Raw genomic sequence first — 27283 nt, forward strand, 5'->3', positions numbered from 1 at the left:
CCACTGAATTCCACAAGCAACACAGTCGAATGCCTTCTCCAGGTCCATGAAGCACATGTGAACTTGTCAGGACAGCTCCTGCAAACCATTGAGCAGATGAAACTACATAAATTGTTAGATTGGACAATGTGATAAGGATATTTGGACCCCAACATGTGGTCCCCTTTTCTACAAAGGGGATGCACCACCTCAGGTGTCCAGTTCAGAGTCATTGCCTCTGACCTCTATACGATCATACAGAGGCATGTCAGCCAAGACAGCCACACCACATCCAGAAAACTGAGGTACTCAGTTGTGAATCTCAACTATCCAGTGTATCTCAGACTACCTCAATAACTTTAGCTTGTGTGATAACTGGGTCAGTCCTTCATCTCTGATTCCTCAAGATCCTCAAAGTATTTTTTGAACCATCTGACAGCATCAACAATCTAAGTCAATGGTCTCAAACTCAATTCCTGGAGGGCCACAGCTCTGCATAGTTTAGCTCCAACCACCTCCAACTCACACCTGCTAAATAGTCTCTAGTAGTCTTGAACACCTTAATTAGTTGGATCTTGATTAGTTCGATTAGGGTTGGAGCTAAACTGCAGAGCCCTCCAGGAACCGACTTTGAGATCTATGATCTAAGTCAACAGCAAGAAATGCAAGCGGTCAAGCGTGTTGATTAAAGTTTATATTCTGCTTAAATATACAGCTCTGTGTTCCACAACTTTTAATAATAGCACTTTTTACATGAAACTGACAATACAAAGGGTTCTGTATAAAGATTGTAAGCGTAATCTGAAGAACCAAACACTACACTGTTAGTTAAGATGCCCAAAACACCCAAACTTAATGCCAGAGATAAGGTGAAGTAACATCCCTCAGCTCATTCAAGTCTCTTCAAGCAGTGAGACGATGATTGACAGCAGCATATTCACTGCACTCCTGATGATTCCTCAAACGGACACTGTCAGGACAGTCTGGTGTCTTGTGGAAATTCACCACTGCGTAATTCACATCCTCAGCAGATGAGATGCAGATCTGAGAGTCACCAGAGGCTTCCTGAACGTTGGAGTAAAGACAGGAATCAGAGGGGTTTGTGGGTAGTTGAGCAGTGGCGTAAACAGCACTACAAAACTCAGAGGGGTTTGTGGGTAATTGTTTGTGAGTGTCTTTAATCTCCTTGTAATCACAACCAATATTAGAAACCTGAGGAGAAACAGAGAAATGATTTACGTCTCATTTAATAAACGTTACATCTACAAATAAACGTTTTATGCAGTGACAGTAACTAACCGCTCCAGTATTTCCATGAGCAGTCTGAGATGTAGAGTCACCACCTGCTGAAAACAAGTCTTTAATGAAAGTACATCACATTTCAACACTGATCTGTTGTGTGTAATGAAGTATCTGTATGTTCCTCATGTCTTGTTGCAGCCTTTAGGTGGCGATATAATCAACACATCTTAGCTGTAAACTCGGTGAACAGAGAGTTTCTGCATCTGTAGGAGTGAAGCAGGAGGAGTTTTACCTTTAGTCTGGTGCTTCCTATAGTGAAACAGTAATAAGAGAGCAGCGATGATCAGAAGCAGAAGAACCAGAACCAGAGGGATGATCAGAGAATAGTCTGGAAACAGGAGATTTAATAATCAGAACCACTTTGAGCCAAATATCAGATTGTTGTCAGCACTTGGATACCTGTTATGGTGGTAAAAGATGGTGTGAGGATAGACTTCTCTGAAACAGTTGTGCACAGTGGAGTTTGTGAAGTTGAAATGTATGATGACGATGGTGATGATGAGGATGAAGATGTAGTTTTTGGAGCATCTAAAACAATAACACAGAATAACTAAAAAAAGAAAGGCACAAGCTCTTCTTATGAGGTTTAGGAACTTATAAATAAGCACTGGTAAAATTATTAGTTTTACTAATGACTGATTTAGTTTTTGCCATGATTACAGACAGGGGCGTAGCCAGCAAATTTGGGCCCTATGCAAAAGGTTTGTAAGTGGGAAAAGTGAAGACCGGGCGAGGTGCGAGGGGATTGGGGAAGTGGGTATTTGGGGTGATGATGGTAAAGGTGACTTTAGCGTGATCTCCAAAGTGAAGACCGGGACTGGTGGGTGTGGGGGTGGTCGGGAGGTTGGGATTGCCACACATCCCCTCTACACCACAACCCATTGCTGGGCCCCTAAATTATGCCACCCTAAACTCTGTCACCCCCTTCCCCCCACCCCACCTACTACACCCCTGATGACAGCACAAACTATTCTCCCAGTTATTTTACAAGATACTACTTTCCAGCTTAAAGTGCGATTAAAAGGGTTAACTAGAATAATTTGGTTAACCTGTCTAGTTTGTTGACATTGACACTGTATCATAACTCAAGTATTGTAATAATACTGTATCATGTGATTCCCACCTATGAAAAAAACACCCCCAAAATGAAAATGAGCTCATCCTTTATTCTTCCTCATATTGTTTAGAATCTTTCTGGGTTTCTTGCTTCTGTTGAACGCAAAACAAGATATTTTTGAAGAGTTCTGGATTCAAGCAACCAGCAATCTTTAAAATATCTTTCCTTCTGTTCAACATGGAAACTCAAATAGATTTTAAACAAGTAAAATGTGAGTATATGATGATAAAATTTCGATTTTTGGGTAAACTTTTAGTACACTTTAAGTAACACTGTGTGCACATGAACACACTAATGCTGCAACACTGCAGAAATGTCCAATTACCACACAAACTGTCACAATGCGTCCTGTTCCTGTATTCACACACTGCTGTAGACATTCTCAACAAAACTACAACTAGATATTTCATAAACTGTTGATCAAGACCAGTGTTTCCCAACCCTGTACTTGAAGGCACACCTACAGTACACATTTTCAACCTCTCCCTAATCAAACACACCTGAATCAACCTATCATAACATCAGAAGAGACTGCAAAAGCTGAAGTTATGGGTCAGGTAAGGGAGACCTCCAAAATATGTACTGTTGGTGTGCCTCCAGGAACAGGGTTGGGAAACGCTGCTCTAGAGCCAAAACATTGATCTATAACAATATTTTGCAAACGGGATATTTTTACAATGGAAAAGCAGCTAAGGTTTAAATTATTAAAAAAAATGAAAGTACATTCATTCATTCATTTTCTTTTCAGCGAAGTCCCTTTTTTCAATCAGGGGTCGCTACAGCGAAATGAACCGCCAACTTATCCAGCATATGTTTCCTACCATCAACAGATACAGGTTCATGCCATATATTGGTGGAAAGCTGAGGGTAAATGGAGTACAATGGTGTCACTTAATTATTTTTTGCATGAGAACTGCCAGAGTTGTGATGTTTTTACTACCGTCCAATAATACGTTTCCTGTAAATCACTGAAAATTGACCCAATTGAAATAAATATTTTTAAAGACAGGAAACAGATACAGCTTCATGCCATATATTGTTGAAAAGCTGAGGGTAAATGTGGTACAATGGTGTCAATTAATTCATTGTTGCATGAAAACTGCCAGAGTTATGATTTTTTTACTACCGTCCAATAATGCGCTCCCTGTAAATCACTGAAAATTGACCCAATTAAAATAAAATCGCATGATTTTTGCATGATTTGAAAATTGCCACCGCGGAATGAACCACCAACTTATCCAGCATATGTTTTACACAGTGGATGCCCTTCCAGCTGCAACCCATCACTGGAAAACACCCATACACACTCATTCACACTCATACACTACGGACAATTTAGCTTATCCAATTCCCCAATAGCACATGTGTTTGGACTGTGGGGGAAACCCACGCCAACACAGGGAGAACATGCAAACTCCACACAGAAATGCCAACTGACCCAGCCAAGGCTCAAACTAGTGACCTTCCAGCTATGAGGTGACAGCGTTACTCACTGTGCCACCACGCCACCCATGAAAATACATCTTTAAAAAGTATTTTATTTGTTGGCGCAATCGCCTAGTGGTTAGTGCGCTGACATATGGTGCAGTAGCACGCCAGAGTGTCCTGAGTTCGAATCCTGGCTTGAGGATACTCCCCAACCTTACCCTCCTCTCTCTCTCTCCCACTGTGCTTCCTGTCCTATATAATACTGTCCTATCTAATAAAGGAAAAAGGGCCAAAAATATATATATATTTAAATTATTTGTTGACCATGTCATGCGAACACAAACTAATATCAGAGAATTGTGAACATGCTAATGTGTCTTTAAAGTAGCCGATAAGTAATTAAATATGTATTTGCTTAACAAAAAACGTTTGTAAATCCCTGATTATGAGAATTAAAACAGCCTTATGACAAACAGAGGAGTTAAAGAAAGGAGATACAAGAATAAAAAAGGAAGTTGTGAAGTCACTTCCTCATTTTAATTGTTTTTTTTCTGGGTCAAACACACGGCACACCTCTACACTAAAAATAATCCTGCATGTTAATCTATAAGAATAGCCTGGTTCTTTGCTGAAATTGCATTTGGAGGATCAAACTTATGAATCACTAAATGGACAAAACATTTTAATTGTTTTCTTCAAAAACCTTAATTTCTTTATGACTGAAAAAAGACTTTTTTGATGAGAAGGAAGTAAGAAAAGTGTCTGTTGATTTTTGTTCTGGAAGTAAATTAATGTTTTAACCTGACAGAGAAACAGCAAGCAGCTGTTGGAGATTCAGATCAACAGTTAAAGCAGATCTTCAGCACTTCTAGCACATCAACAAATGCAGGAATGACTGAAAGCGGCTCACCGTCTGTGATGACCAGCTCAAACTCAGAGAACAAGCTGTAGTCTTCAGAAGCTCTGACTGTAATCCTATATTCTCCAGAATCCTGGACATTCAGCTCTCTGATAAACACACGTAAGAGACCTGCAGATCTGTCATCATTAATGGAGAATCGGCCGCTGTCTTTCCTTTCTGCTGACCTGCTGATGCTGATTAGAGTTGCACACTGATGTTCTCCAATTTTACAGACCAGTTTCTCACGATTCTTGTGTTTTTCCTCATATTTATAGTCTATAGTGATGTTTCCTCCTGAATATCCTCTCACTGTCCCACTATTAGTGTTCACCTGTTTCCTGAAGTCTGTTGAACACAAACTCATATATCAGCATTTAAGGAATAAAAAAATAATTTTTATTAAATCATTGACAAATACTGCCATCAGGGGCATCAAACGTGTAGACAATTTGTTATTTTATACTGTGTGAACAAATTTGCAGTTCAGTCTTGACATTACTGTATTAACAAATTTAAGATCGCTACATAACTGTACATAATAAATGACTATTATATTTTAAAAACATGCTTTTATGCACTGCTGTCATTTTAAAAGTTACTTATAAGACAGTAATGTCAGTCAGTGTTGAATTTGGTGATGTTGTGGATCTTCATGAGTTTGACTCTCAGTTACTCACCTTTTAGGACATTCAGATTCACTTCAGTGTCGTAATCAGGTCCAAATAATTGAATTCCACAGTGATAAATGTCAGAGTCCTGTTCTCTCAGATTTCTGATGGTCACAGTGAAGGCTGCTGATTTTGTGTCATCGTACAGAGAGAATCTTCCAGACTGAACCCACTGATGTTTAATTTTCGTCCTGATTGATCTTTGCACTCTGACCACTCTCCTATACAAAAATACTTCTCATTTGTCTTATATTCTTTATCATATTTGCATGTGATGGTGACTCCGCCTCCTGAATATCCCGTCACACTGATGGAGCTCAACACACCTACAACAACCAACATCTCAATACAACACTAATACATTCATTTAAATACGTCTTTAATTACATTTTATCATATTAGTTTACTATAAAGCCATTTTCTCATTGTATAATTAGTTCTTCAGTGGTGTGATTGTTGGATCAGGATGTGATCAGACTCTTACCAGGAATCATGAGCAGAGTGAAAGTCCAGATGATCTTCATTCTTCTCTCTTATTCACTGATCTTCTGTCAGTAGTAGATTCAGCTCTTCTCAAACTCTCCTGTTCAGATCAGCTCTGACTCTTTCTTTCCTCTTTTAACATGAAGAGATGATCATGACGAAGAGACGCCCATTTCCTCTGAGAGTGACAAAGAGAGCCTGAAAAAGAGGAACTGTAACTAATTCTTCAGACAGGCTCTCTTTAGTGACACAGACAGAGGTGTGAAACCTGTACTTGCTAATACTGCAGTTCCCAGAGGCTTGAAGGATTCCATAATAAAGTCTGGAGGCCGTGAACACAATTTAATCAAAAGAGACCCAAAGCAGAAACCTGTTCATGGGGTCCTGAACCATTTCTGACAGCCCTGCATGCAGATAAACTCATGAAATACCTTATTTTACAGAGGTTTTCCACAGAAGCGTTGCACTTTCAGTTTAATGTTATTCCAAATTCAGAATATTTAATGTTTCTAACTATTTAAAGAGTTTAATATGATGTTTTTTTTTCTGTTTATCACATTTATTTCACAGATGATGATGGTGGTCAAACCAATAGTATCTGGATGCAGCCTTTTTTCCCCCAGAGATTCTCCTGTATTTCACCATTCTATCCTGCTGTCATCCTGTTGAAAATTTTCCTATATTTAATCTATATGTTAACATTTCCTGTTAAAGGTAGCAGCAACATCTACACAGAGCAGACCCTCACTCTGCACATAGCACCTCCAAACCACCAGATGGCGGCATTGCTCTTTAATGTGATATAATGACCAGCGCTGTTCTAGAGATTTGGGCTTTTGTTTTTTTTATTTTGACTTTAATGATTATATTGAATTGATTATATAAATAAGCGTATTCTCTTTTTTTCCCTTCAAAGTCATGCATTGTCCCCCTTTCTATGTCAAATTTCGAAAGAAGTGAACATGGACACTTTGGGATTTGGGTGTATGTTTAAATAGACGTTTTTGGGCGTCTATCCCTTATTATACACATTCAAATGTTGACAGGTATGTAAATGTGCAGTGCTGAAGAATTGAACACACTCTACATTAACTCTGCTGATCCACTGATATGTTATGATAGGTATTGTTGTTTATTTGTGGCCTCTTTTTTATGTTTTTGTAATGTTATTAATAGCCCAGTCTTAAAAAGAGCACTTACTATTGTCTATGGTAGTAGTAAATATATTAGTAAATAAATATTTAATGATACGTTGAGATTTGAGTATAAATTATGGATGGATTATTAGATCAATCTAAAGTGAACTCAACACTGGTTGGAGCAGTTTGGGAAAAGACGGATTGATCATTGGGAAACAGCAGCAGTGTTGAAAACAAGTTTGAAAATGGTATTGTGTTTGCTTATAATGCCTATAATGCATTAGAAATACACTTCACTGTCAAATAAAAAAACAAATGTTGTACCTTTAAGTAAATCTAGACACTAGAGGGTTAATAAAGCTGTCATTTTATTTGTTATTTGCTTTTTTACAGTCAATCTCGATTGAAAACAGCTTTACTGTATAGTCATGTTAATAGCCAAAGACTTAAATACAAAACTGAGACGCCATGGACAACAAAACAACAACAACAACAACAACAACAAAAATAAAATGTTAAATCATGAAACCAAACAAGCAATCTCTGATCTACAGGAAACTGATATCCCAGCCAATACATTTAATATGCCTTCATTCATCTTCTTTTCGGCTTAATTCTTTCATCAATCTGGGATCACCACAGCGGAATGAACTGCTATTTTATCCAGCATATGTTTTATGCAGCGGATGCCCTTCCAGCTGCAACCCATCACTGGAAAACATCCATACACAGTCAATCACACACACACACACACACACATACACTACGGCCAATTTAGCCAACCCAATTCATCAATACCACATGTCTTTGGACTTGTGGGGGAAACCAGAGCACCCGGAGGAAACCCACACCAACACGGGGAGAACATGCAAACTCTACACAGAAATGCCAACTGATCCAGCCAGGGCTCGAACCAGCGACCTTCTTGCCGTGAGCTACCCACTGCGCCACCGCATCGCCCACATTTAATATATATATGTCCTATTTACATAATGTGTGTCATTTGGTGCTTAGTGTCCGCTTGGGCCCTGAAAACATCTTTAATATGAATCATTTCCTAACACACATTGTCTGCAGTGGAGATTCAACCACAGATGAAGATGAGGATGGTGAAGACGAAGATGGTGAAGATGAAGTTGTGTCTGAAACATCTGTATATAAAATAGCAAAACAATCAATTCACACAGAGAACTTGATACCAACAGGGTTATCTTTCACATGTCCATTACCCAGAATTCAAGTTTGTTTATGCAGAGTGAAAAAAAGTTGTGAGCTGTTTGTGTGAGTTTTCAGAACTGAAGCCTGTGGTTTTACAGTGAATATTAAAGTAGAGTTACTTGAGGACAATCTTTAACTGAAAAAACACAGCAGTACTAAAAACAGCATTTCTGCTGCATTGAAGAGATAACGCTAGAAATAAACTTACAGAACTGTAGTAATACTCTGAATGACCACATCAATGCTGAAACCCAAACACTTCAGAAAAACCAAATGATGACAAAGTGTCAAACTAAACTCACACACTGCTTAGCTTATTTATATACATTAACCAAGATAGTCTCTAAATCACTGAGAAACTGACCTGCATCAGTGAAGCTGATGATCACTCGTGTGATGAAGCTCTTGTGTCCTGCAGACTGAACTCCACACCAGTATTCAGCTGAATGTTCTGGACTCTCATGACTGATGGTTGCTGTCAGGAGCTGCTCTTCTCTGTCATCATACAGCCGGATCTTTCCCTCAGCTTTTCTTCCTCCGCTCTCCTCCTCAGACCGCGTCTCTTCAGCACAGAGATCAGCTCCAGATCTCCTGCAGATGAACTTGACATCAGCAGTGTGGGATTGTGGGTATTTGCAGCTGATGTTGACAGATCCTCCTGCGGCAGCTGATAGACTGATGCTCTTCTGACAGCAAGCAGCTGTTGGAGATTCAGATCAACAGTTAAAGCAGATCTTCAGCACTTCTAGCACATCAACAAATGCAGGAATGACTGAAAGCGGCTCACCGTGTGTGATGACCAGCTCAAACTCAGAGAACAAGCTGTAGTCTTCAGAAACTCTCTCTATAATCCTATATTCTCCAGAATCATGGACATTCATCTCTCTGATAAACACACGTAAGAGACCTGCAGATCTGTCATCATGAATGGAGAATCGGCTGCTGTGTTTCCATTCTTCTGACCTGCTGATGCTGATTAGAGTTGCACACTGATGTTCTCCACTTTTACAGACCAGTTTCTCACGATTCTTGTGTTTTTCCTCATATTTATAGTCTATAGTGATGTTTCCTCCTGAATATCCTCTCACTTTCCCACTATTAGTGTTCACCTGATTCCTGAACTCTGTTAAACACAAACTCATATATCAGCATTTAAGGAATAAACTAATTTAAGACATTTTTGATTAAATTCTTTCACTCTCAGGAGCATTAAATGTGTTGAGAATTTGTTCATTTATACCTTGTGAACACATATCTGCAGTTTAGTCTTGACATCATTAATGCATTTAAGATGACTACATAAGTGTCCATGGTATTAAATTACTATTTTACATTTAAAACGTCGATATTTATTTGCACTGCTGTCATTTTGTGAATTATGTATAAAAGACAGTAATATCAGTCAGTGTTGAGTGTTTGGTGATGTTGTGGATCTTCATGAGTTTGACTCTCAGCTACTCACCTGTTATAACCTTCAGATTCACTTTAGTTTTGGGATCAGGTCCATACACTTCAGTTCCGCAGTAATAAATGCCAGAATCCTGTTCTGTCAGATCTCTGATGGTCACAGTGAAAACTCCCGCTGTTGTGTTATCATACAGAGAGAATCTTCCAGACTGAACCCACTGATGTTTGGCTTCCATCCTGATTTGGACTTTGCATTCTGACCCCTCTCCTTTACAAAGATACTTCTCGTCTGTCTCATATGCTTTATTATATTTGAATGTGATGGTGACTCCGCCTCCTGAATATCCCGTCACACTGATGGAGCTCAACACATCTACAACAGACCAACATCTCAATACAACACTAATACATTCATTTAAATACACCTTTAAGGGTATTTTCACCATTTTAGTTTACTTTAAAGCCATTTTCTCATAGTTTAATCTGTGTTGTGGTTCTCCAGTGATGTGACTGTTGGATCAGGATGTGATCAGACTCTTACCAGGAATCATGAGCAGAGTGAAAGTCCAGATGATCTTCATTCTTCTCTCTTATTCACTGATCTTCTGTCAGTAGCAGATTCAGCTCTTCTCAAACTCTCCTGTTCAGATCAGCTTTGACTCTTTCCTTCCTGGTTGAACATGAAAAGATGAACACGATTGATAGACACCCATTTCCTCTGAGATAGAAAGAGAGACAGAAAAAGAGTAAGTGAAACAAATTCTTCAGACAGGTTCTCTGAACAGACAAAGAGGCCAGTAAGTGTGAAAGTGGGTCACAGAGTTCCTTCTGCAATGCATGCACGGAGTTCTAAAGAAGACTATATTGAAGTCTGGAGGCCCTGAACACCATTTAATCCAAAGAGACTCAAACAGAAACTGTTCATGGGTCTCAAAACCAATGCCGCATGTAGATAAACTTATAAAATGCCTTATTTTACAGATTTTCATAGATGAATTGCATTTTTTATAGGCTCAACATATATTTTTTTCCAGATTCAGAATGTTTCCAACTGATTAACTGTATTTTTTCTGTCAGTTCATCAAATTAATTTCACAGATGATGGTGATGATGGTGATGGTGGTTGTTTGTGCCATCAATCCGTCTCTTCTCTTCTTGTTTCTTTCTTTGAATAGCAGGGTTTGAACGCGAGTAACACAAGACAGTCCAGTGATGTCGTTTCGAAAATGTTTAATAACAACTTAACTGAACTATATTACACGGTCAAAAAACTGTCTTGCTTCCATCTTCATGACACAACAACAACTTCCTCCTTCCTGGAAGTGACATCAGCATACACTCTATATTAAAAATTAAATTACTTTTAGTAAAATATTTTCGAGTTTTGCTTTTCACATTGTTATTAATTTAACATAAATAAACCAATGAACTTATGGCTCTTATAGTGGTCAAACAGCAGTGATTCTCAATGTAACTGTGAATCCATACCTGTCGCCCCTCCTGTTTTTCCCAGGATTCTCCCCTATTTTACCTTTTTAGGCTGTGATCCTGTTGAAATATTTTACCGTATTCATCCTATATATTTCTTTTTTTTTTTTTTTTTGACCAGCACCGCCAAACCACCAGGGGGCAACCTTGTTCTAAAATGTGATATAATGACCAGAGCTGATTTAGAGACTTGTGCTCAAAACTACTTTAGATTACAAAAATGGGTGCATTCCCATCCTTTCCATTAGCGTCTTGCATCATTGCCCTTGCCCAATATACTGATGACACCTAACTCTAGACTACCTGACAAAAGTCTTGTTGTTGATCCCAGTTGTAAGAGCACCAAATATTAACTTGACTTCTAGTTGTTCATTTGGAAAACTGTCAGAAGGTGAATTTTTCTCATGAATCAACAGTTGAACTGCATCCAAATCATCACAAATACTGCAGGAGACCTACTGGAACCCGCATGGACCCAAGATTCTCATAGAAATCAGTCAAGTTTGGTGAAGGAAAAATCATGGTTTGGGGTTACATTCAGTATGGAGGCGTGCGAGAGATCTGCAGAGTGGATGAACAACATCAACAGCCTGAGGTATCAAGACATTTGTGCTGCCCATTACATTACAAACCACAGGAGAGGGCGAATTCTTCTGCAGGAAGACATTTTTTTCACATTTTCACATCCAATCTCGACTCAAAACAGCTTTACTGACGAGCCAGGTTAATAGCTAAAGCCAAATACAAAACTGACAAGCCAAAGCCAAACAACAAAAAGAAAATATTAATCTCTGATCTGCAGGAAACTTTTCTTCTGATATTTCAGTCAATGTCCATTTAAAATGCATGTGCTATTTACATAATCTGTGCCAGTTGGTGCTCAGTTTCCATTTGGGCCCTGAAAACTGAACACTTTAATATGAATCAGTATTTAACACACATTCTCTGAGGTGGAGATTCAACCACAGATGAAGAGGGTGGTGATGAAGATGAGGATGGTGATGAAGAAGGTGGTGGTGAAGATGGTGATGATGAAGATGAGGATGGTTGTGGTGGTGATGAAGATGAGGATGGTGCTGAAGTTGAATATGGTGATAAAGATGATGGTGAGGGTGGTGATGGTCGTGGAGAAGTTGTTTCTGAAACAAAACAATAAATACACAAAGATAACTAGAAACCACATTGCTTATGTGTAAAACTAAGTGTAAAGCTAAGTGCTACTGGCGTCAGTCACACATTCATTACCCAGAATTCATGTTTGCTGGTTAAAAAAAAAAAGCTGAGCTGTTTTCAGAACTGAAGCCTGTGGTTTCACAGTGTGATTGATATAGTCACTGAAAGAGCATCTTTAACTGCAGCTTCTGAACTGAAGAAGTAACTCAGAGCTACATTAAAAACTGCATTCAAATGATCACACTAGTAATGAAGTTAAAGGTTTGCAGTAATACTCTGTCTAAATGACCACACCAATGCTGAAATAAAAACACTACAGAGAAACCAAATGATGGCTGAAAGTTTTAAACTATATTGACTCATGACTGTAGCTTATACATGCACATAGACCAAGACGATCTCTAGAGCAGAGTTCAACAAACTCCAGTGTCCTGCAGAGGTTAGCTCCAACCCTAGCTCCCACCCAAACAAGCTAATCAAGTCTTACTAGGTATACTTGAAGCTTCCAGGCAAGTGTGTTGACAAAAGTTGGAGCTAAACTTTGCGGGGACACCGGCTCTCCAGGTCAGAGATTGTAAATAAGTAAGTAATGTGCATTTATATAGCGTATAGCCATGCACCCAAAGTACTTTACAATCACTAGGGGGGTCAGGACAAAGGCGCCAGTGCGCTCACCACACACCAGCTTTTGGTGGAGTGAAGAGATAATGATAGAACCGATTCGGTGGATGAGGATGATTGGGAGGCCATGATGGGTAAGGAATGATGGAAGGTATTTGGCCAGGACATCAGGGTTACACCAGGGGCCTCATGTATCAACGCTGCGTACGCACAAAAACTTTTTGTACACTAGATTTCACACTCACGTTTGGATTTACTAACGATGAAATTAATGTGAGTGTGCGTTGGTCCACGCAAACTTTATGACTAGCATATGTGCATTTCTTGTGTGTGTTTGTTTAATTTCCACTGTATCTTTGAGCCGTGCAATGGCAGTTGTATGGGACGGGATCAGCCGCATGTCTAGCAGGTATATAAGGTTTGCATAAAATACAGTTGAACCACAGTAAAGTTAGTTTGACGTTTGACATTCATTAGACATTCGATTTCAAACTTTCAAACCAATTAAATTCTTTGCTCCTGTTATAGTTTGAGCCAAAATAGGCCAGATTGGCATAAATATATGCCCTTTATGATGCACAAGGCTTAATTTCTCGATTATAAAAAAAATAACCATACAAATGAATTAAACAATTCAACCGTATGAAATTATACAATAAAACCAGTACCAAAATGTTCAGAAAAACATCCTGCTTATTGCACAAGACTCTGTTTTTGGAATTAGCACTTTATTTATTTTATATTTTTAAACTCTGACACCATTTGAGATTAAATATTCAAATCAACTCTAAAATTGTGTGTCGCCCACAATTGAGGCAACCCTCTCCTCCAGTGGTGTAGTCAGGGCTATACGCACGTATACTCAGTATGCTTACTTTTTTCCACTAGCTGTTTGGGTATTACGACTTCTGAGGATCAATAATTGCGTATTCCCTCGGTATACTCACTTGTTTTGCTGATTAGGCTTGCCTAATTTGCGTGTATTCGCATCCCTTAACTGTATACCAAATGTTTTCTTTTAACTCTCATCTTAATTTGTTGTAATTGGTGCATTTTGGTTGATATTTTGTGCCGCCCCCCTGATGACCACAGCAGCTGAGAGAAAATACCGTGAGTTTTTCAAAGTCAACTGAATGATGTCTTGCTGCAACGTTCAGGTAAAATGATCAAACAGCATGGGAGGGTTGGGTGGGTAATAGTACACCACTTTTGTTCTTAGGACTACACCACTGCTCTCCTCAAAGGGTGTTAGTTCAGCATCCCCTGTTCCCCCACCTCTTCAGTCCACACTTTGACGGTGCGCCGCTGTTCTCTTCTTAACCTGCACCTTCACATCTGACCATTTCTTTTTTAATTCACTCAGTGCAATGTTCAGACTTCACTGTGTTAACCACGTCAGCTAAACTCTCCCACTCTATTTTTTTCTTTTGCTATTAATTCCGGAGGACAAACTTGCAAATAACACCGTTTTTCACCGGTCTACCTCCGATAGAAGCACCTCCAATTCACATTCTGTTCAAAGTTTCTCTTCCTGTTTGCTTTTGCATTTGCTTTTTCCTTTGGTTTTTTGCCAAAGTGGAGTCATTACCATATTTATTAGGGGGAGGAGGCAAGGAGGGGTTTTGCGTTCGTGTCTAAAGGTTTCACGTCAATTCGGATGTACAAAGAGAACATGATTGGGGTTCAGCGTACACAGTGTTTCATACATCTGAATTTTTTACTGCGTTCGCACATTTACAGCTTTGTCCGTAGACAATGTTTTAGTATGATTCAACGCAAGTCTTTGTACATGAGGCCCCTGGTCTTTATGAGAAGTGCCATAGGATTTTTAAGGACCATAGAGAATCAGGAAATTGGTTTAATGTCTCATTTATAAGACTGCGCTCACTGACAGTATACTGTCCCCTTCACTTTACTGGGGCATTAGAACTCACACAGACCACAGGTTGAGCGCTCCCTGCTGGCCTCACTAACTCCACTTCCAACAGCAGCCTATAGTTTTCCCATGTGGTCCCCCATCCCCTTACTGACCAGGCTTGACCATCCCCTTACTGAGTCTTGAGCTGCAGGGTGATATGGCTGTGGCAATTTTGACAATTTCTAGAGATTGGTGATCTCTGCTTTTAAAAATTAAACAGGACACTACCACTTTTTAAAAGTGGTTTTTGGATACCACACACAGCATACTATTAGACACTAGAATAACCCGGCTAAAAAAAGCTAAAGACTTAACTACAAAACTGACAAGCCATGGACAACAAAACAACAACAACAAAAATAAAATGTTAAACCATCAAATCAAACAATGTCTGACCTGCAGGGAACTTTTCTCCTGATATTCCATTCAATGATATGCCCTGTTCACATAATGCTAACTGTCTGTTTTGGGCCCTGAAAACTGAACATCAGGTTGATTATAAAGATGTAGGTGATAAAGTTGTCTGAAATATCTGTTTATAAAATAGCAACACAATGAATTTACAGAGAACTAGATACCAACAGTGTTACTGATGTCATTCACACATCCATTACTCAGCATTCAAGTTTGTTTATGCATATTAAAAAAAAAGTTGTGAGCTGTTTGTGTGAGTTTTCAGAACTGAAGCCTGTGGTTTCACAGTGAATATTAAAGTAGAGTTACTAGAGGACAATCTTTAACCAAAAAAAAAAAAACACAGCAGTACTAAAAACTGCATTTCTGCTGCATTGAAGAGATAACGCTAGAAATTAACTTAAAGAACTGTAGTAATACTCTGTCTAAATGACCACACCAATGCTGAAACCCAAACACTTCAGAAAAAACAAATGATAACAGTGTCAAACTAAACTCACACACTGCTTAGCTTATTTATATACATTGACCAAGATAGTCTCTAAAGCAGAGGTCGCCAAACTGAACTGACAGCAAGCAGCTGTTGGAGATTCAGATCAACAGTTAAAGCAGATCTTCAGCACTTCTAGCACATCAACAAATGCAGGAATGACTGAAAGCGGCTCACCGTCTGAGATGACCAGCTGAAAATCAGAGAAGAAGCTGCTCTGGCTATAATCCTATATCCTCCAGAATCCTAAACATTTAGCTCTTTGATAAACACATGTAAGGCTGTATTAGGCTGTCTTCCAAATGAATTATTTTACCGTGTTTATCCTGTAAGGTATGTTTTATATTTCTTTGACAGGAGGCAGCACCACCAAACCACCAGGTGGCAACCTTACTCTACAATGTGATATAATGACCAGAGCTGTTTTAGAGATTTGTGCCTTTTTTATTTTGGCTTGAAAACACGTTGGATTACAAAAATGGGCACATTCCCATCCTTTCCATTAAAGGCTTGCATTGTTGCCCTTTCTATCCAACCTCAGAATCAGTCAATTCATGTAGCACTATGTGACTGAAGTAATTTCGAACAGGACTGAAACAGCAGCAGTGTTGAAAACGATGATGATGCTAATGATGCATTAGAAATACACTGTCAAATCTCAAAATAAATGGTGTACCTTTAAGTAAATCTTGACAGTGGAGGGTTAATAAAGCTGTCATTTTATTTGTACTTTGCTTTTTCACATTCAATCTCGATTCAAAACAGCTTTACTGTATAGTTACGTTAAAAGCTAAAGACTTAAATACAAAACTGACAAGCCATGGACAACAAAAAGAAAATGTTAATTCATCAAATCAAACAAGCTATCTCTGATCTGCAGGAAACTTTTCTTCTGATATTCCAGCCTATGTACTTTTAATATAAATGTCCTATTTACATAATAGGTGTCTTTAGGTGCTCAGAGTCCATTTGGGCCTTGAAAACTGAACATCTCAGACTCCTATAATAGGAATCATTTTCTAACACACATTCTCTGCAGTGGAGATTCAACCAATGATGAGGATGGTGGTGGTGAAGATGAAGAGGATGGTAATGAAGATGGTTGAGGTGAAGTTTTTTCTGAAACAAAACAATGAATTCACAGAGAGCACTAGAAACCACATTACTTATGGTAAAACTAAGTGCCACAGTACTGGCGTCAGTCACACATTCATTACCCAGAATTCATGATTGCTGGTTAAAAAAAGCTGAGCTGTTTGTGTGAGTTTCCAGAACTGAAACCTGAGGTTTCACAGTGAATATTAATGTAGAGCTACTTAAAGCATCTTTATCTCCAGCGTCTGAACTGAAAATACAGCTCACAGCCACACTAAAAACTACATTCAAACTACCAGACTAGTAATAAAGTTAAAGAACTGCAGTAATACTCTGTCCACATGACCACACCAATGCTGAAATAAAAACACTACAGAGAAACCAAATGATGACTGAAAGTTTCAACTATATTCACATGCTGCTGTAGCTTGTACATGTACATAGACCAAGACGGTCTCTAGAGCAGTGATAGAGAAAGTGATAGAACCAATTCGGTGGATGGGGATGATTTGGAGGCCATGATGGGTAAGGACCGGTGTAAGGGCATCAGGATACACACATACCCCCTGCTGGCCTCAATTACACCAGTTCCACCAGCAACCTAGTTTTCCCATGTGGTCTCTCATCGAGGTACTGACCAGGCTTCAGTGAGTAACTGGTCTTGGGCTGCAGGGTGATATGGCTGTGGCAATCCCTAAAGATTAGTGACCTCTGCTTTTGAGAAATAAACATGAGACTACTACTTTTTAAAAGTGGTTTCTGGACTTGCTTTATCAAACACACAGCATACTATTTGGACACTAGAATAACCCTGAATGTGAACCCCTAGAAGCCGTATGGTTCTTCAAGAGTTGTGCATCACATGAGAAACTGAGAATCTGACCTGCATCAGTGAAGCTGATGATCACTCGTGTGATGAAGCTCTTGTGTCCTGCAGACTGAACTCCACACCAGTATTCAGCTGAATGTTCTGGACTCTCATGACTGATGGTTGCCGTCAGGAGCTGCTCTTCTCTGTCATCATACAGCCGGATCTTTCCCTCAGCTTTTCTTCCTCCGCTCTCCTCCTCAGACCGCGTCTCTTTAGCACAGAGATCAGCTCCAGATCTCCTGCAGATGAACTTGACATCAGCAGTGTGGGATTGTGGGTATTTGCAGCTGATGTTGACAGATCCTCCTGCAGCAGCTGATAGACTGATGCTCTTCTGACAGCAAGCAGCTGTTGGAGATTCAGATCAACAGTTAAAGCAGATCTTCAGCACTTCTAGCACATCAACAAATGCAGGAATGACTGAAAGCGGCTCACCGTCTGTGATGACCAGCTCAAACTCAGAGAACAAGCTGTAGTCTTCGGAAGCTCTGACCACAATGCAATATTTCCCAGAATTGTATTGCTTCAGCTCTTCAATGAGTACATGTAAGAGACCTGCAGATCTGTCATCATCAATAGAGAATTGGATGCCAGATTTGCTGGTGTAGATTTGTCTACATTGATCTGCTCCACATTTACAAAAATATTTCTGTTGGTACTTGTGTTGTTTCCCATATTCGTAGTCAATAATAACTGTTCCTCCTGCGTATCCTCTCACCGTGCTGATTTTTGGACCTGTTGATTACAAACAAATCATTTGGGATCATTAGGAGAAAAACAGACCGTATCTGTTTGGCATCCTTTGATAAGTTACATGTGCAAATCGTAGTAATACAGTGTTGAGAATGGTGATGTTGTGGATCTTCATGAGTTTGAGGCTCTCAGTCACTCACCTGTTATAACTTTCAGATTCACTTCAGTTGCAGAATCTACTTTTGCATATATATCAGTTCCACAGTAATAAATGTCAGAATCCTGTTCTGTCAGATCTCTGATGGTCACAGTGAAAACTGCTGCTGTTGTGTCGTCATACAGAGAGAATCTTCCAGACTTAAACCATGTGTCTTTAGTTCCCGTCTTGATTTTGTCTGTGCACTCTGACCACTCTCCTTTACAAAAATACTTTGCATTTGTCTCATATCCTTTATCATATTTGCATGTGATCATGGCTCCGCCTCCTGAATATCCTGTCACACTGATGGAGCTCAACACACCTACAATAAACCAGAATCTTAACATAACACTATTATAATAAGAGTGATTTTTAAGGTAATTTCAGCATATTAATACATGTTAATGCCATTTCTCAGTGTTTAATCTGTGTTGTGGTTCTTCAGTGATGTGATTGTTGGATCAGGATGTGTTCAGACTCTTACCAGGAATCATGAGCAGACTGAAAGTCCAGATGATCTTCATTCTTCTCTCTTATTCACTGATCTTCTGTCAGTAGTAGATTCAGCTCTTCTCAAACTCTCCTGTTCAGATCAGCTTTGACTCTTTCCTTCCTGGTTGAACATGAAGAGATGAACACGATTGATAGACACCCATTTCCTCTGAGATAGAAAGAGAGACAGAAAAAGAGTAAGTGAAACAAATTCTTCAGACAGGTTCTCTGAACAGACAAAGAGGCATCCGATAGTAAGCTCTCGTCTTCAGATCAGGGTTGACTTCATTTCCTGGTTAAACAAAAATGTGACAAATGCTCACTTCCTCTAAGAGAGTAAGTGTAAGTGTGTGTGTGTGTGTGTGAGAGAGATAGAGATTGATAAAGTAGCTGTCCCAGAATCTACCAGAAAGCTTTGTCCAGAATATATAATGATGCAAATGTATCCTCAACATGGGTGGATTGTTTTAATTTCTCCATCAGTATTCCCGCCATCATCTGGCAACATCCCCAATTAAAGTCATCAGCAAGAAATCCAAGTGGTCAAGTGTGTAGTTTAAAATTAAAGAACAACTTCATATTAGGCTTCAATATACAGCTCTGTGTTCCTGTCACAGGCAGACCAGATTCTCCCCACTCACAGTCACACGATTCACCCCGTTTACCATCCCCACAATAATGTACACCTCGTATCAGTTGTGTCGCTTCACTCCCATTCATGAATTCTCTCACGGTGCATCATGGGAGAGCGTAGCGTCCATCGGATGTGCACTTCAGAATCTCACCGGAAGTAATAGGTCATCTGGGTACTTCTCGCATACTGTTTTTCGAATTCTATCAATTCTGACATACTACTCGGCTCACATACTGTTTTTAGCGTACTATATAGTATGGAAGTATGCGATTTCAGACGCAACCTATGTTTTAAATGCAGCATCAAATAATTAACACAAGTAATTTACAAGCAAAGTAATGAATACTAAACATGGACACCTAATGCCAAAAACCAGATGATAAAAAAACTCTCAGTTCATTCTAGTCTCTTCAAGCAGTGAGATGATGATTGACAGCAGCATATTCACTGCACTCCTGATGATTCCTCAAACTGACACTGTCAGGACAGTCTGGTGTCTTGTGGAAATTCACCACTGCGTAATTCAGACCCTGTGCAGATGAGATGCAGATCTGAGAGTCACCAGAGGCTTCCTGAACTGTAGAGTAAAGACAGGAATCACAGGGGTTTGTGGGTAATTGAGCAGTGGCGTAAACAGCGCTAGAAGAGTCAGAGGGGTTTGTGGGTAATTGAGCAGTGGCGTAAACAGCGCTAGAAGAGCCAGAGGGGTTTGTGGGTAATTCAGCAGTGGCGTAAACAACGCTAGATGAGCCAGAGGGGTTTGTGGGTAATTGTTTGTGAGTGTCTTTAATTTCCTCATAATCACAAGCAGTGTGAGAAACCTGAGGAGAAACAGAGAAATGATTTACAGCTCTGATGATCTTCAGGGTAAAAGGCATTACTATTATCAATAGAATAAACATTTTATACAGTAGCAGTAACTAACCACTTCAGTGTTCCCATGTCCGGTTTGAGAATCATCGCCTGCCAAAAACAAGTCTTGAATTAATAACATCTAATCAAATTTTCACACTGATTTCTGTTTCACTGATACTTCTGTTTGCTCACTGCAGTCTTTAAGTGGCAATAGAATCACAACTCTTTATAAAATGAGAGTTTCTACATCTATAGGATTTCAGGAGTTTTACCTTTAGACTGGTACTTCTTATAGAGAAACAGTAGTAAGAGGCCAGCGATGGTCAGAATCAGAAGAGCTAAAATCAGAGGGATGATCAGAGAAGAGCCTGGAAACACAGGCGATTTAAAAATCACATCAATCAATGTGATCAATTGGATTAAAGGCATACTAGTAATCGAATTATGATTATTTTCACATTATTCATTCACAAATTTGACCAGGGAATCAGACAATATCACATACTAAATTTTACTTTAAGGTCTAATGTACTTCAAAGCATGTTTTCCAGAGGCTTTTTACAATTCTTTTAATTGTAGCACCACATTTTTAAAAATTGCACTGATAAAGCACTGAAAGAGCTCCAACATCTAGCTACTGGAGTGGCCCAGGGCTCTGTTCTTGGACCGCTTCTTTTCTCGATTTACATGGCATCACTTGAGACTGTCTTTCAGAAACATGACTTTTCCTAGCATTGTTGCAATATACTGATGACACCCAACTCTAGACTACCTGACAAAAGTCTTGTTGTTGATCCCAGTTGTAAGAGCAACAAATTTTAACTCGACTTCTAGTTGATGATTTAGAAAAGTATCAAAAGGTGAATTTTTCTCACGAATCAACAGTTGAACTGCATCCAAATCATCACCAATACTGCAGAAGACCTACTGGAACCCGCATGGAGCCAAAATTCTCACAGAAATCAGTCAAGTTTGGTGAAGGAGAAATCATGGTTTGGGGTTCCATTCAGTATGGAGGCATGCGAGAGATCTGCAACATCAACAGCCTGAGGTATCAAGACATTTGTGCTGCCCATTACATTACAAACCACAGGAGAGGGCAAATTCTCCAGCAGGATAGCGCTCCTTCTCATACTTCAGCCTCCACATCAAAGCTCCTGAAAGCAAAGAAGGTCAAAGTGCTCCAGGATTGGTCAGCCCAGTCACCAGACATGAACATTATTGAGCACGTCTGGGGTAAGATTAAGGAGGAGGCGTTGAAGATGAACTCAAAGACTCTTGATGAACTCTGGGAGTCCTGCAGGAACGCTTTCTTCGCCATTCCAGATGACTTTATTAATCAGTGATTTGAGTCATTGCAGAGATGTATAGATGCAGTCCTCCAAGCTCATGATGGAGTCAGACACAATATTCATTCTGTTTCCACTGCAGCATGACCACATATTCTATACTGGACATTATTGAAGGTTCAGTGACAAGACTTTTGTCTAAGCAAAGTCAAACCTTACCGTCCTAAATAAATCATTAAACACCAAGGCATGATCATATTACATTTTGGTAAAATAAGCGTCATCTACAGGTCTTTGACTTTCATATAAGCCACTTCTGACACCAAATGATCAACTAGAAGTCAACTTATTATTTGTTCTACCTAAAACTTGAATAGGCGACAAGACGTTTGGTATATAGTGTAGTATTCCAGCTAAATGACCAACTGCTACACCCATTAATCATAAGTTAGTATTTCACACAAGTTCACCTGCTGATGTGTTTGGAGATGCTGTTTTGAGAGCATATGGAGACGTTTTGGGAGATGAACACAGTGAAGTCTTGTCTAATGAGGAAGAAGAGGCAGATGATGATGGTGAGGAGGAGGAAGAGGGTGATGGTGAAGATGATTTGGATACAGATGAGGATGTTGTTGGTGGTGATGATGAAGGTGTTTCTGCAACATTTGAAAATAAAACAATTAAACAATGTTATGCTAAATCATAGGTCTTAAAATTTCTGGAGGGCCGCAGCTCTCCACAGTTTTGCTCCACCACTAATCTAATATGGCTGATATACCTAATCAAGGTGTTTAGGAGTCTTGAATTAGTTGTGTGTCTGATTAGGCTTGGAACAAACTGTGCAGGAATTCCAGAAATTAAGTTGAGACCTATGTTCTAAAGGATGTTTTTCTTTCCTCTTACACACATGCTGTAATTTGACAAGACTTTTCTCGTGGTAAAGTGTCATTTCCGTCATTCATACAGTTTGCTGGAGCTTAGCAAAAAAGTTGTGAGCTGTTTGTGTGAGTTTTCAGAACTCAAGCTTGTGGTTTCTAAGTGAATAATAAAGCAGTTACTGGAAGAGCATCTTAAACTTCGGCTTCTGAACTGAAAAAGCAACTCACAGCAGGACTAAATACAGCATTTCCACTGCACTGAAAACACCACGCTAGAAATAAACATAGCTTGCGAAAGCCAAGATACCATAGTCTCTAGAGAATGAAAAATGATGCTTCCTCTTTTCATTTATGCTTTGTAGTTTTGCTTTGTCAAACCTACATCTTAGTGGAGTCATTGGAAATATGTGCTCAGGGCTACCTTTTTGTGAACTGTGAAATACATTGCTCTGGCGATGTGTGCTTGCAGTTTGTGTTGATAAATCCACCAGCGGCCGCTGCCTACATTACTGCAAATCTCAAATATCTTACTGTGCTTAGTCCTTTTTAATGCAAGTTCATGAGAAGCCAGATCTTGTCATCCATATATCACCTTGCAATTGACTGACCCAACCCCTTCCCTAAATCCAACCGATAGTGTTTTCAAAAGCAAATGAGACCAGAGAAGTGAATTGTTTTTGCTTTTTCCTGGTTTCTGGAACCATCTTTGTCTGACTCAATCTCGATTGACGACTCAGATTAAGCTGTCTATATGGAGATAATCGGCTGAGGTGAACATGTTTGATTACAGACAACAGATGACCACACCAAAACCATCCCTTATCAGTCGATAATGCAATTCATTCATTTTCCTTCTGCTTAGTTCCATATTTATGAGGGGTCGCCACAGTGGAAAGAACCGCCAACTATTCTGCTATATTCCCCTATAGCGCATGTGTTTGTACTGTGTGGGAAACCAGAGCACCCGGAGGAAACCCATGCGAATGTGGTGAAAACATGCAAACTCCACATAGAAATGCCAACTGGCCTAGCTGGGACTCAAACCAGTGACTTTCTTGCTGTGAGGTGACAGTGCTAGCCACTGAGCCACCATACTGCCCTCAGTCGATAATGTGTCCTTGTAAATATTAAATAAAATAATAGTTGACTTTGATATACTATCGGTATCATTAGTTTTACCCAAAAACTGCAGGCCAACATACGCCAAGAGTTGTGTATTTGAGAATTCCCAAACATTTAGCCTTACTCACGTACTCCCAGTGAGCCTGTATTATATGATTAATATGAGAATCTGACCTGCATCAGTGAAGCTGATGATCACTCGTGTGATGAAGCTCTTGTGTCCTGCAGACTGAACTCCACACCAGTATTCAGCTGAATGTTCTGGACTCTTATGACTGATGGTTGCTGTCAGGAGCTGCTCTTCTCTGTCATCATACAGCCGGATCTTTCCCTCAGCTTTTCTTCCTCCGCTCTCCTCCTCAGACCGCGTCTCTTCAGCACAGAGATCAGCTCCAGATCTCCTGCAGATGAACTTGACATCAGCAGTGTGGGATTGTGGGTATTTGCAGCTGATGTTGACAGATCCTCCTGCAGCAGCTGATAGACTGATGCTCTTCTGACAGCAAGCAGCTGTTGGAGATTCAGATCAACAGTTAAAGCAGATCTTCAGCACTTCTAGCACATCAACAAATGCAGGAATGACTGAAAGCGGCTCACCGTCTGTGATGACCAGCTCAAACTCAGAGAACAAGCTGTAGTCTTCAGAAACTCTCTCTATAATCCTATATTTTCCAGAATCCTGGACATTCAGCTCTCTGATAAACACACGTAAGAGACCTGCAGATCTGTCATCATGAAGAGAGAATCGGCTGCTGTGTTTCCATTCTGCTGCTCCATTAATGCTTATTAGAGATAAACAATGATATTTTCCAATTTCACAGACATATTTCTGATGGTTCCTGTGTTGTATCTCATATCTGTAGTTTATAATGATGTTTCCTCCTGAATATCCTCTCACTGTCTTGATTTGTGTACCTGCTGGACAGATTTTTACATTTACATTTCTATAAACACATATGGGGTCACTTTACTTACATTCAGAAGTCATCCCTCTTTCACACTTCCACAAACAGTTTTATGTTTGTGTCTGAACAGTCTTGTCTTGGAATATAAACACTTTATAACATACATTTTAAAAAAGCAAGATTAAGCTAAATTGTTATATACAGTTGAAGTCAGAATTATTAGCCCCCCTGAATTATTCGCCCTCGTTTAACTTTTTTTCCCCAATTTCTGTTTAACAGAGAGCAGATTTCTGCAGCACATTTCTAATCATAATAGTTTTAATAACTCATCTCTAATAACTGATTTATTTTCTCTTTGTCATGATGACAGTAAATAATATTAGACTAGATATTCTTCAAGACACTTCTATACAGCTTAAAGTGACATTTAAAGGCTTAACTAGGCTAATTAGGTTAACTAGGCAGGTTAGGGTAATTAAGCAAGTTACTGTATAATGATGGTTTGTTCTGTAGACTATCGGAAAAAAAATAGCTTAAGGGGGCGAATAATATTGTCCCTAAAATGGTGTTTAAAAAATTAAAAACTGCTTTTATTCTAGCCAAAATAAAACAAATAAGACTTTCTCCAGAAGAAAAAATATTATCAGACATACTGTGAAAATGTCCTTGCCCTGTTAAACATCATTTAGGAAATATTTTAAAAAGTATAAAGTAATAATTCTGACTTCAACTGTATCAAGAGTTAGTCTAATTAAAGAATGGTCAGGCAGGGGTAGAAAAATACCATTACCAGCATCAATCCAAAATCATAATCCATAAAGAAGGCAAAGTATCAAAACATGGTATAAACAGTCTGCTTACGAATAGACTGCAGTAGCTAGACAAGACTCAGCAATTGATGTGTGAAAGCAAGGTGTATAAATAGTCCACATAATCAATAATGATGAGTGTGTGTGTGTGTGTGTGCGTGTGTGTGTGCGTGCGTGTGTGCGTGCATGCGTGTGTGTGTGTGTGTGTGTGTGTGCGTGCGTGTGTGCGTGCATGCGTGTGTGTGTGTGTGTGTGTGTGTCAGTGTCCAGAATACTGAAGATGTCCACGCATACCATCAATATCAACCATCAATGCTGTATTGTATATTGATCACTTCATTTAGTCTCTGCTAGTGTTGTAGGGTGTGTTACAGGGTAAATATAACATTTGTGGATGGTGAAGTAAAGTAAGGCTGGTTAACCTCTTGCTTCCTCAAACCATTCATCCTGTTCTCCTTTACTTACACATAAATACTGTACTGTATTTACAAAACAGCATCAATTAAATTTGGTTTACTGACTATATTAACTGTGGGATGTAATGTAAAGTGTTGATGTTAAATAAGTGTAAAGTACAGTAATGTCAGTCAGTGTTGAGAATGGTGATGTTGTGGATCTTCATGAGTTTGAGACTCTCAGTTACTCACCTGTTATGACCTTCAGATTCACTTCAGTGTAGACATCTAATCCTGATATATCAACTGCACACTGATAAGTCTTCGAGTCCTGTTCTGTCAGATCTCTGATGGTCACAGTGAAGACTGCTGCGGTTGTGTTGTCATACAGAGAGAATCTATCCTTCTGAATCCATTTGGTATTAATCTCAGTCCTGATGAGATCAGAGCACCACTGAAGCTGAAAAATGTCTGTTTTTCCTTTACAAAAATACTTTGCATTTGTCTCATATTGTCTATCATATTTGCATGTGATCATGACTCCACCTCCTGAATATCCTGTCACATTGATGGAGCTCAACACACCTGCAACAAAACATCTCAATATATATATATATATATATATATATATATATATATATATATATATATATATATATATATATATATATATATATATATATATATATATATATATATATATAGTATTATATACGTATTATTTAAGTGCCTTTAAAGGTAATTTCACTATATTAGTTCATGATTAAGTCATCTGGACAAATTTATTTTCTGTTGTGGTTCTTCAGTGATGTGATTGTTGGATCAGGATGTGATCAGACTCTTACCAGGAATCATGAGCAGAGTGAAAGTCCAGATGATCTTCATTCTTCTCTCTCATTCACTGATCTTCTGTCATTAGTAGACTCAGCTCTTCTCAAACTCTCTTGTTCAGATCAGCTTTGACTCTTTCCTTCCTGGTTGAACATGAAGAGAAGAGCGTGACAGAAAGACGCCCATTTCCTCTGAGAGAGAGTAATAATAAAGAGGAACTGAAACTAAACACAGTGACATCTAAGGGACCAACATATAAATCGCATATAAATCATAAGTAATGCTTCTTTTCAGTTATCATACAAAGTCATATTAATAAAACCTTTTTTTGTTTACCAAACATTTATCCATGTTTGAATAACTTTTACTCCCTCAGATGAGCCGTCAGTCTCTTCTCCCCATCAAGAGACACACAAAACCCTGCACAACAAAACAAAAGACAGACAGAAATACAGAAATGAATAATAAA

At 39.1% G+C, this 27283-nt stretch overlaps 3 protein-coding genes across 10 annotated transcripts; all 3 read right to left on the bottom strand.

The window, feature by feature from the left end:
- Positions 1-783: 783 nt before the first annotated feature.
- Positions 784-5919, bottom strand: LOC130242054 (CMRF35-like molecule 8). The gene is made up of 7 exons (XM_056474436.1): positions 5880-5919; positions 5405-5629; positions 4737-5072; positions 1681-1809; positions 1514-1609; positions 1279-1322; positions 784-1191 (listed from the first exon to the last, which is right to left on the bottom strand). Exons 1-7 carry the CDS (start codon positions 5917-5919, stop codon positions 883-885), a joined length of 1179 nt encoding a protein of 392 aa, XP_056330411.1. The 3' UTR covers positions 784-882.
- Positions 5552-10304, bottom strand: LOC130222640 (polymeric immunoglobulin receptor). Of its 2 annotated transcripts, XR_008836530.1 has the most exons (6): positions 10184-10304; positions 9698-10015; positions 9023-9358; positions 8600-8935; positions 5880-6076; positions 5552-5721 (listed from the first exon to the last, which is right to left on the bottom strand). XR_008836530.1 is itself a non-coding variant. In XM_056455174.1 (5 exons), the coding sequence occupies exons 1-5, from the start codon at positions 10221-10223 to the stop codon at positions 8068-8070; spliced, it is 1131 nt and encodes a 376-aa protein (XP_056311149.1). In that variant the 5' UTR covers positions 10224-10304; the 3' UTR covers positions 7482-8067. The 2 variants fall into 2 exon arrangements, 1 of the variants encoding a protein (XP_056311149.1); XM_056455174.1 differs by lacking the exons at positions 5552-5721; positions 5880-6076 and adding an exon at positions 7482-8168.
- Positions 10207-26936, bottom strand: LOC130222655 (polymeric immunoglobulin receptor-like). 7 transcript variants are annotated; one of them, XM_056455206.1, is made up of 8 exons: positions 26236-26425; positions 24472-24792; positions 24049-24384; positions 19089-19217; positions 18606-18926; positions 18148-18447; positions 17725-18060; positions 16530-16865 (listed from the first exon to the last, which is right to left on the bottom strand). In XM_056455206.1, the coding sequence occupies exons 4-8, from the start codon at positions 19126-19128 to the stop codon at positions 16759-16761; spliced, it is 1104 nt and encodes a 367-aa protein (XP_056311181.1). In that variant the 5' UTR covers positions 19129-19217; positions 24049-24384; positions 24472-24792; positions 26236-26425; the 3' UTR covers positions 16530-16758. The 7 variants fall into 7 exon arrangements, with proteins under 7 accessions (XP_056311199.1, XP_056311193.1, XP_056311181.1 ...); XM_056455194.1 differs by having other exon boundaries at positions 19089-19265; positions 26236-26424; XM_056455202.1 differs by lacking the exons at positions 24049-24384; positions 24472-24792; positions 26236-26425 and adding exons at positions 19503-20551; positions 20656-20693; positions 20858-20937 and having other exon boundaries at positions 19089-19265.
- Positions 26937-27283: the final 347 nt, after the last annotated feature.

This window comes from Danio aesculapii, chromosome 1, assembly GCF_903798145.1.
Source record: "Danio aesculapii chromosome 1, fDanAes4.1, whole genome shotgun sequence".
Taxonomy (NCBI): Eukaryota; Metazoa; Chordata; class Actinopteri; order Cypriniformes; family Danionidae; genus Danio; species Danio aesculapii.

What these genes read in the sequence shown, in the direction of transcription:
- LOC130222655 (XM_056455212.1), bottom strand. Translation starts at nt 26,868, where the DNA reads ATGAAGATCATCTGGACTTTCACTCTGCTCATGATTCCTG. An exon ending in GAATCTGAAAGTTATAACAG is followed by an intron (nt 18,448 to 18,605) that starts GTGAGTGACTGA and finishes TGTAATCAACAG; the next exon opens with GTCCAAAAATCAGCACGGTG. An exon ending in CATCAGCTTCACTGATGCAG is followed by an intron (nt 16,866 to 17,724) that starts GTCAGATTCTCA and finishes GTTTTGTTTCAG; the next exon opens with AAAAAACTTCACCTCAACCA.
- LOC130242054 (XM_056474436.1), bottom strand. Translation starts at nt 5,919, where the DNA reads ATGAAGATCATCTGGACTTTCACTCTGCTCATGATTCCTG. An exon ending in TGAGCTGGTCATCACAGACG is followed by an intron (nt 1,810 to 4,736) that starts GTGAGCCGCTTT and finishes TTATTGTTTTAG; the next exon opens with ATGCTCCAAAAACTACATCT. An exon ending in ATCTTTTACCACCATAACAG is followed by an intron (nt 1,610 to 1,680) that starts GTATCCAAGTGC and finishes TCCTGTTTCCAG; the next exon opens with ACTATTCTCTGATCATCCCT.
- LOC130222640 (XM_056455174.1), bottom strand. Translation starts at nt 10,223, where the DNA reads ATGAAGATCATCTGGACTTTCACTCTGCTCATGATTCCTG. An exon ending in CACTCTGCTCATGATTCCTG is followed by an intron (nt 10,016 to 10,183) that starts GTAAGAGTCTGA and finishes GGTCTGTTGTAG; the next exon opens with ATGTGTTGAGCTCCATCAGT. An exon ending in TGAGCTGGTCATCACACACG is followed by an intron (nt 8,936 to 9,022) that starts GTGAGCCGCTTT and finishes AATCTCCAACAG; the next exon opens with CTGCTTGCTGTCAGAAGAGC.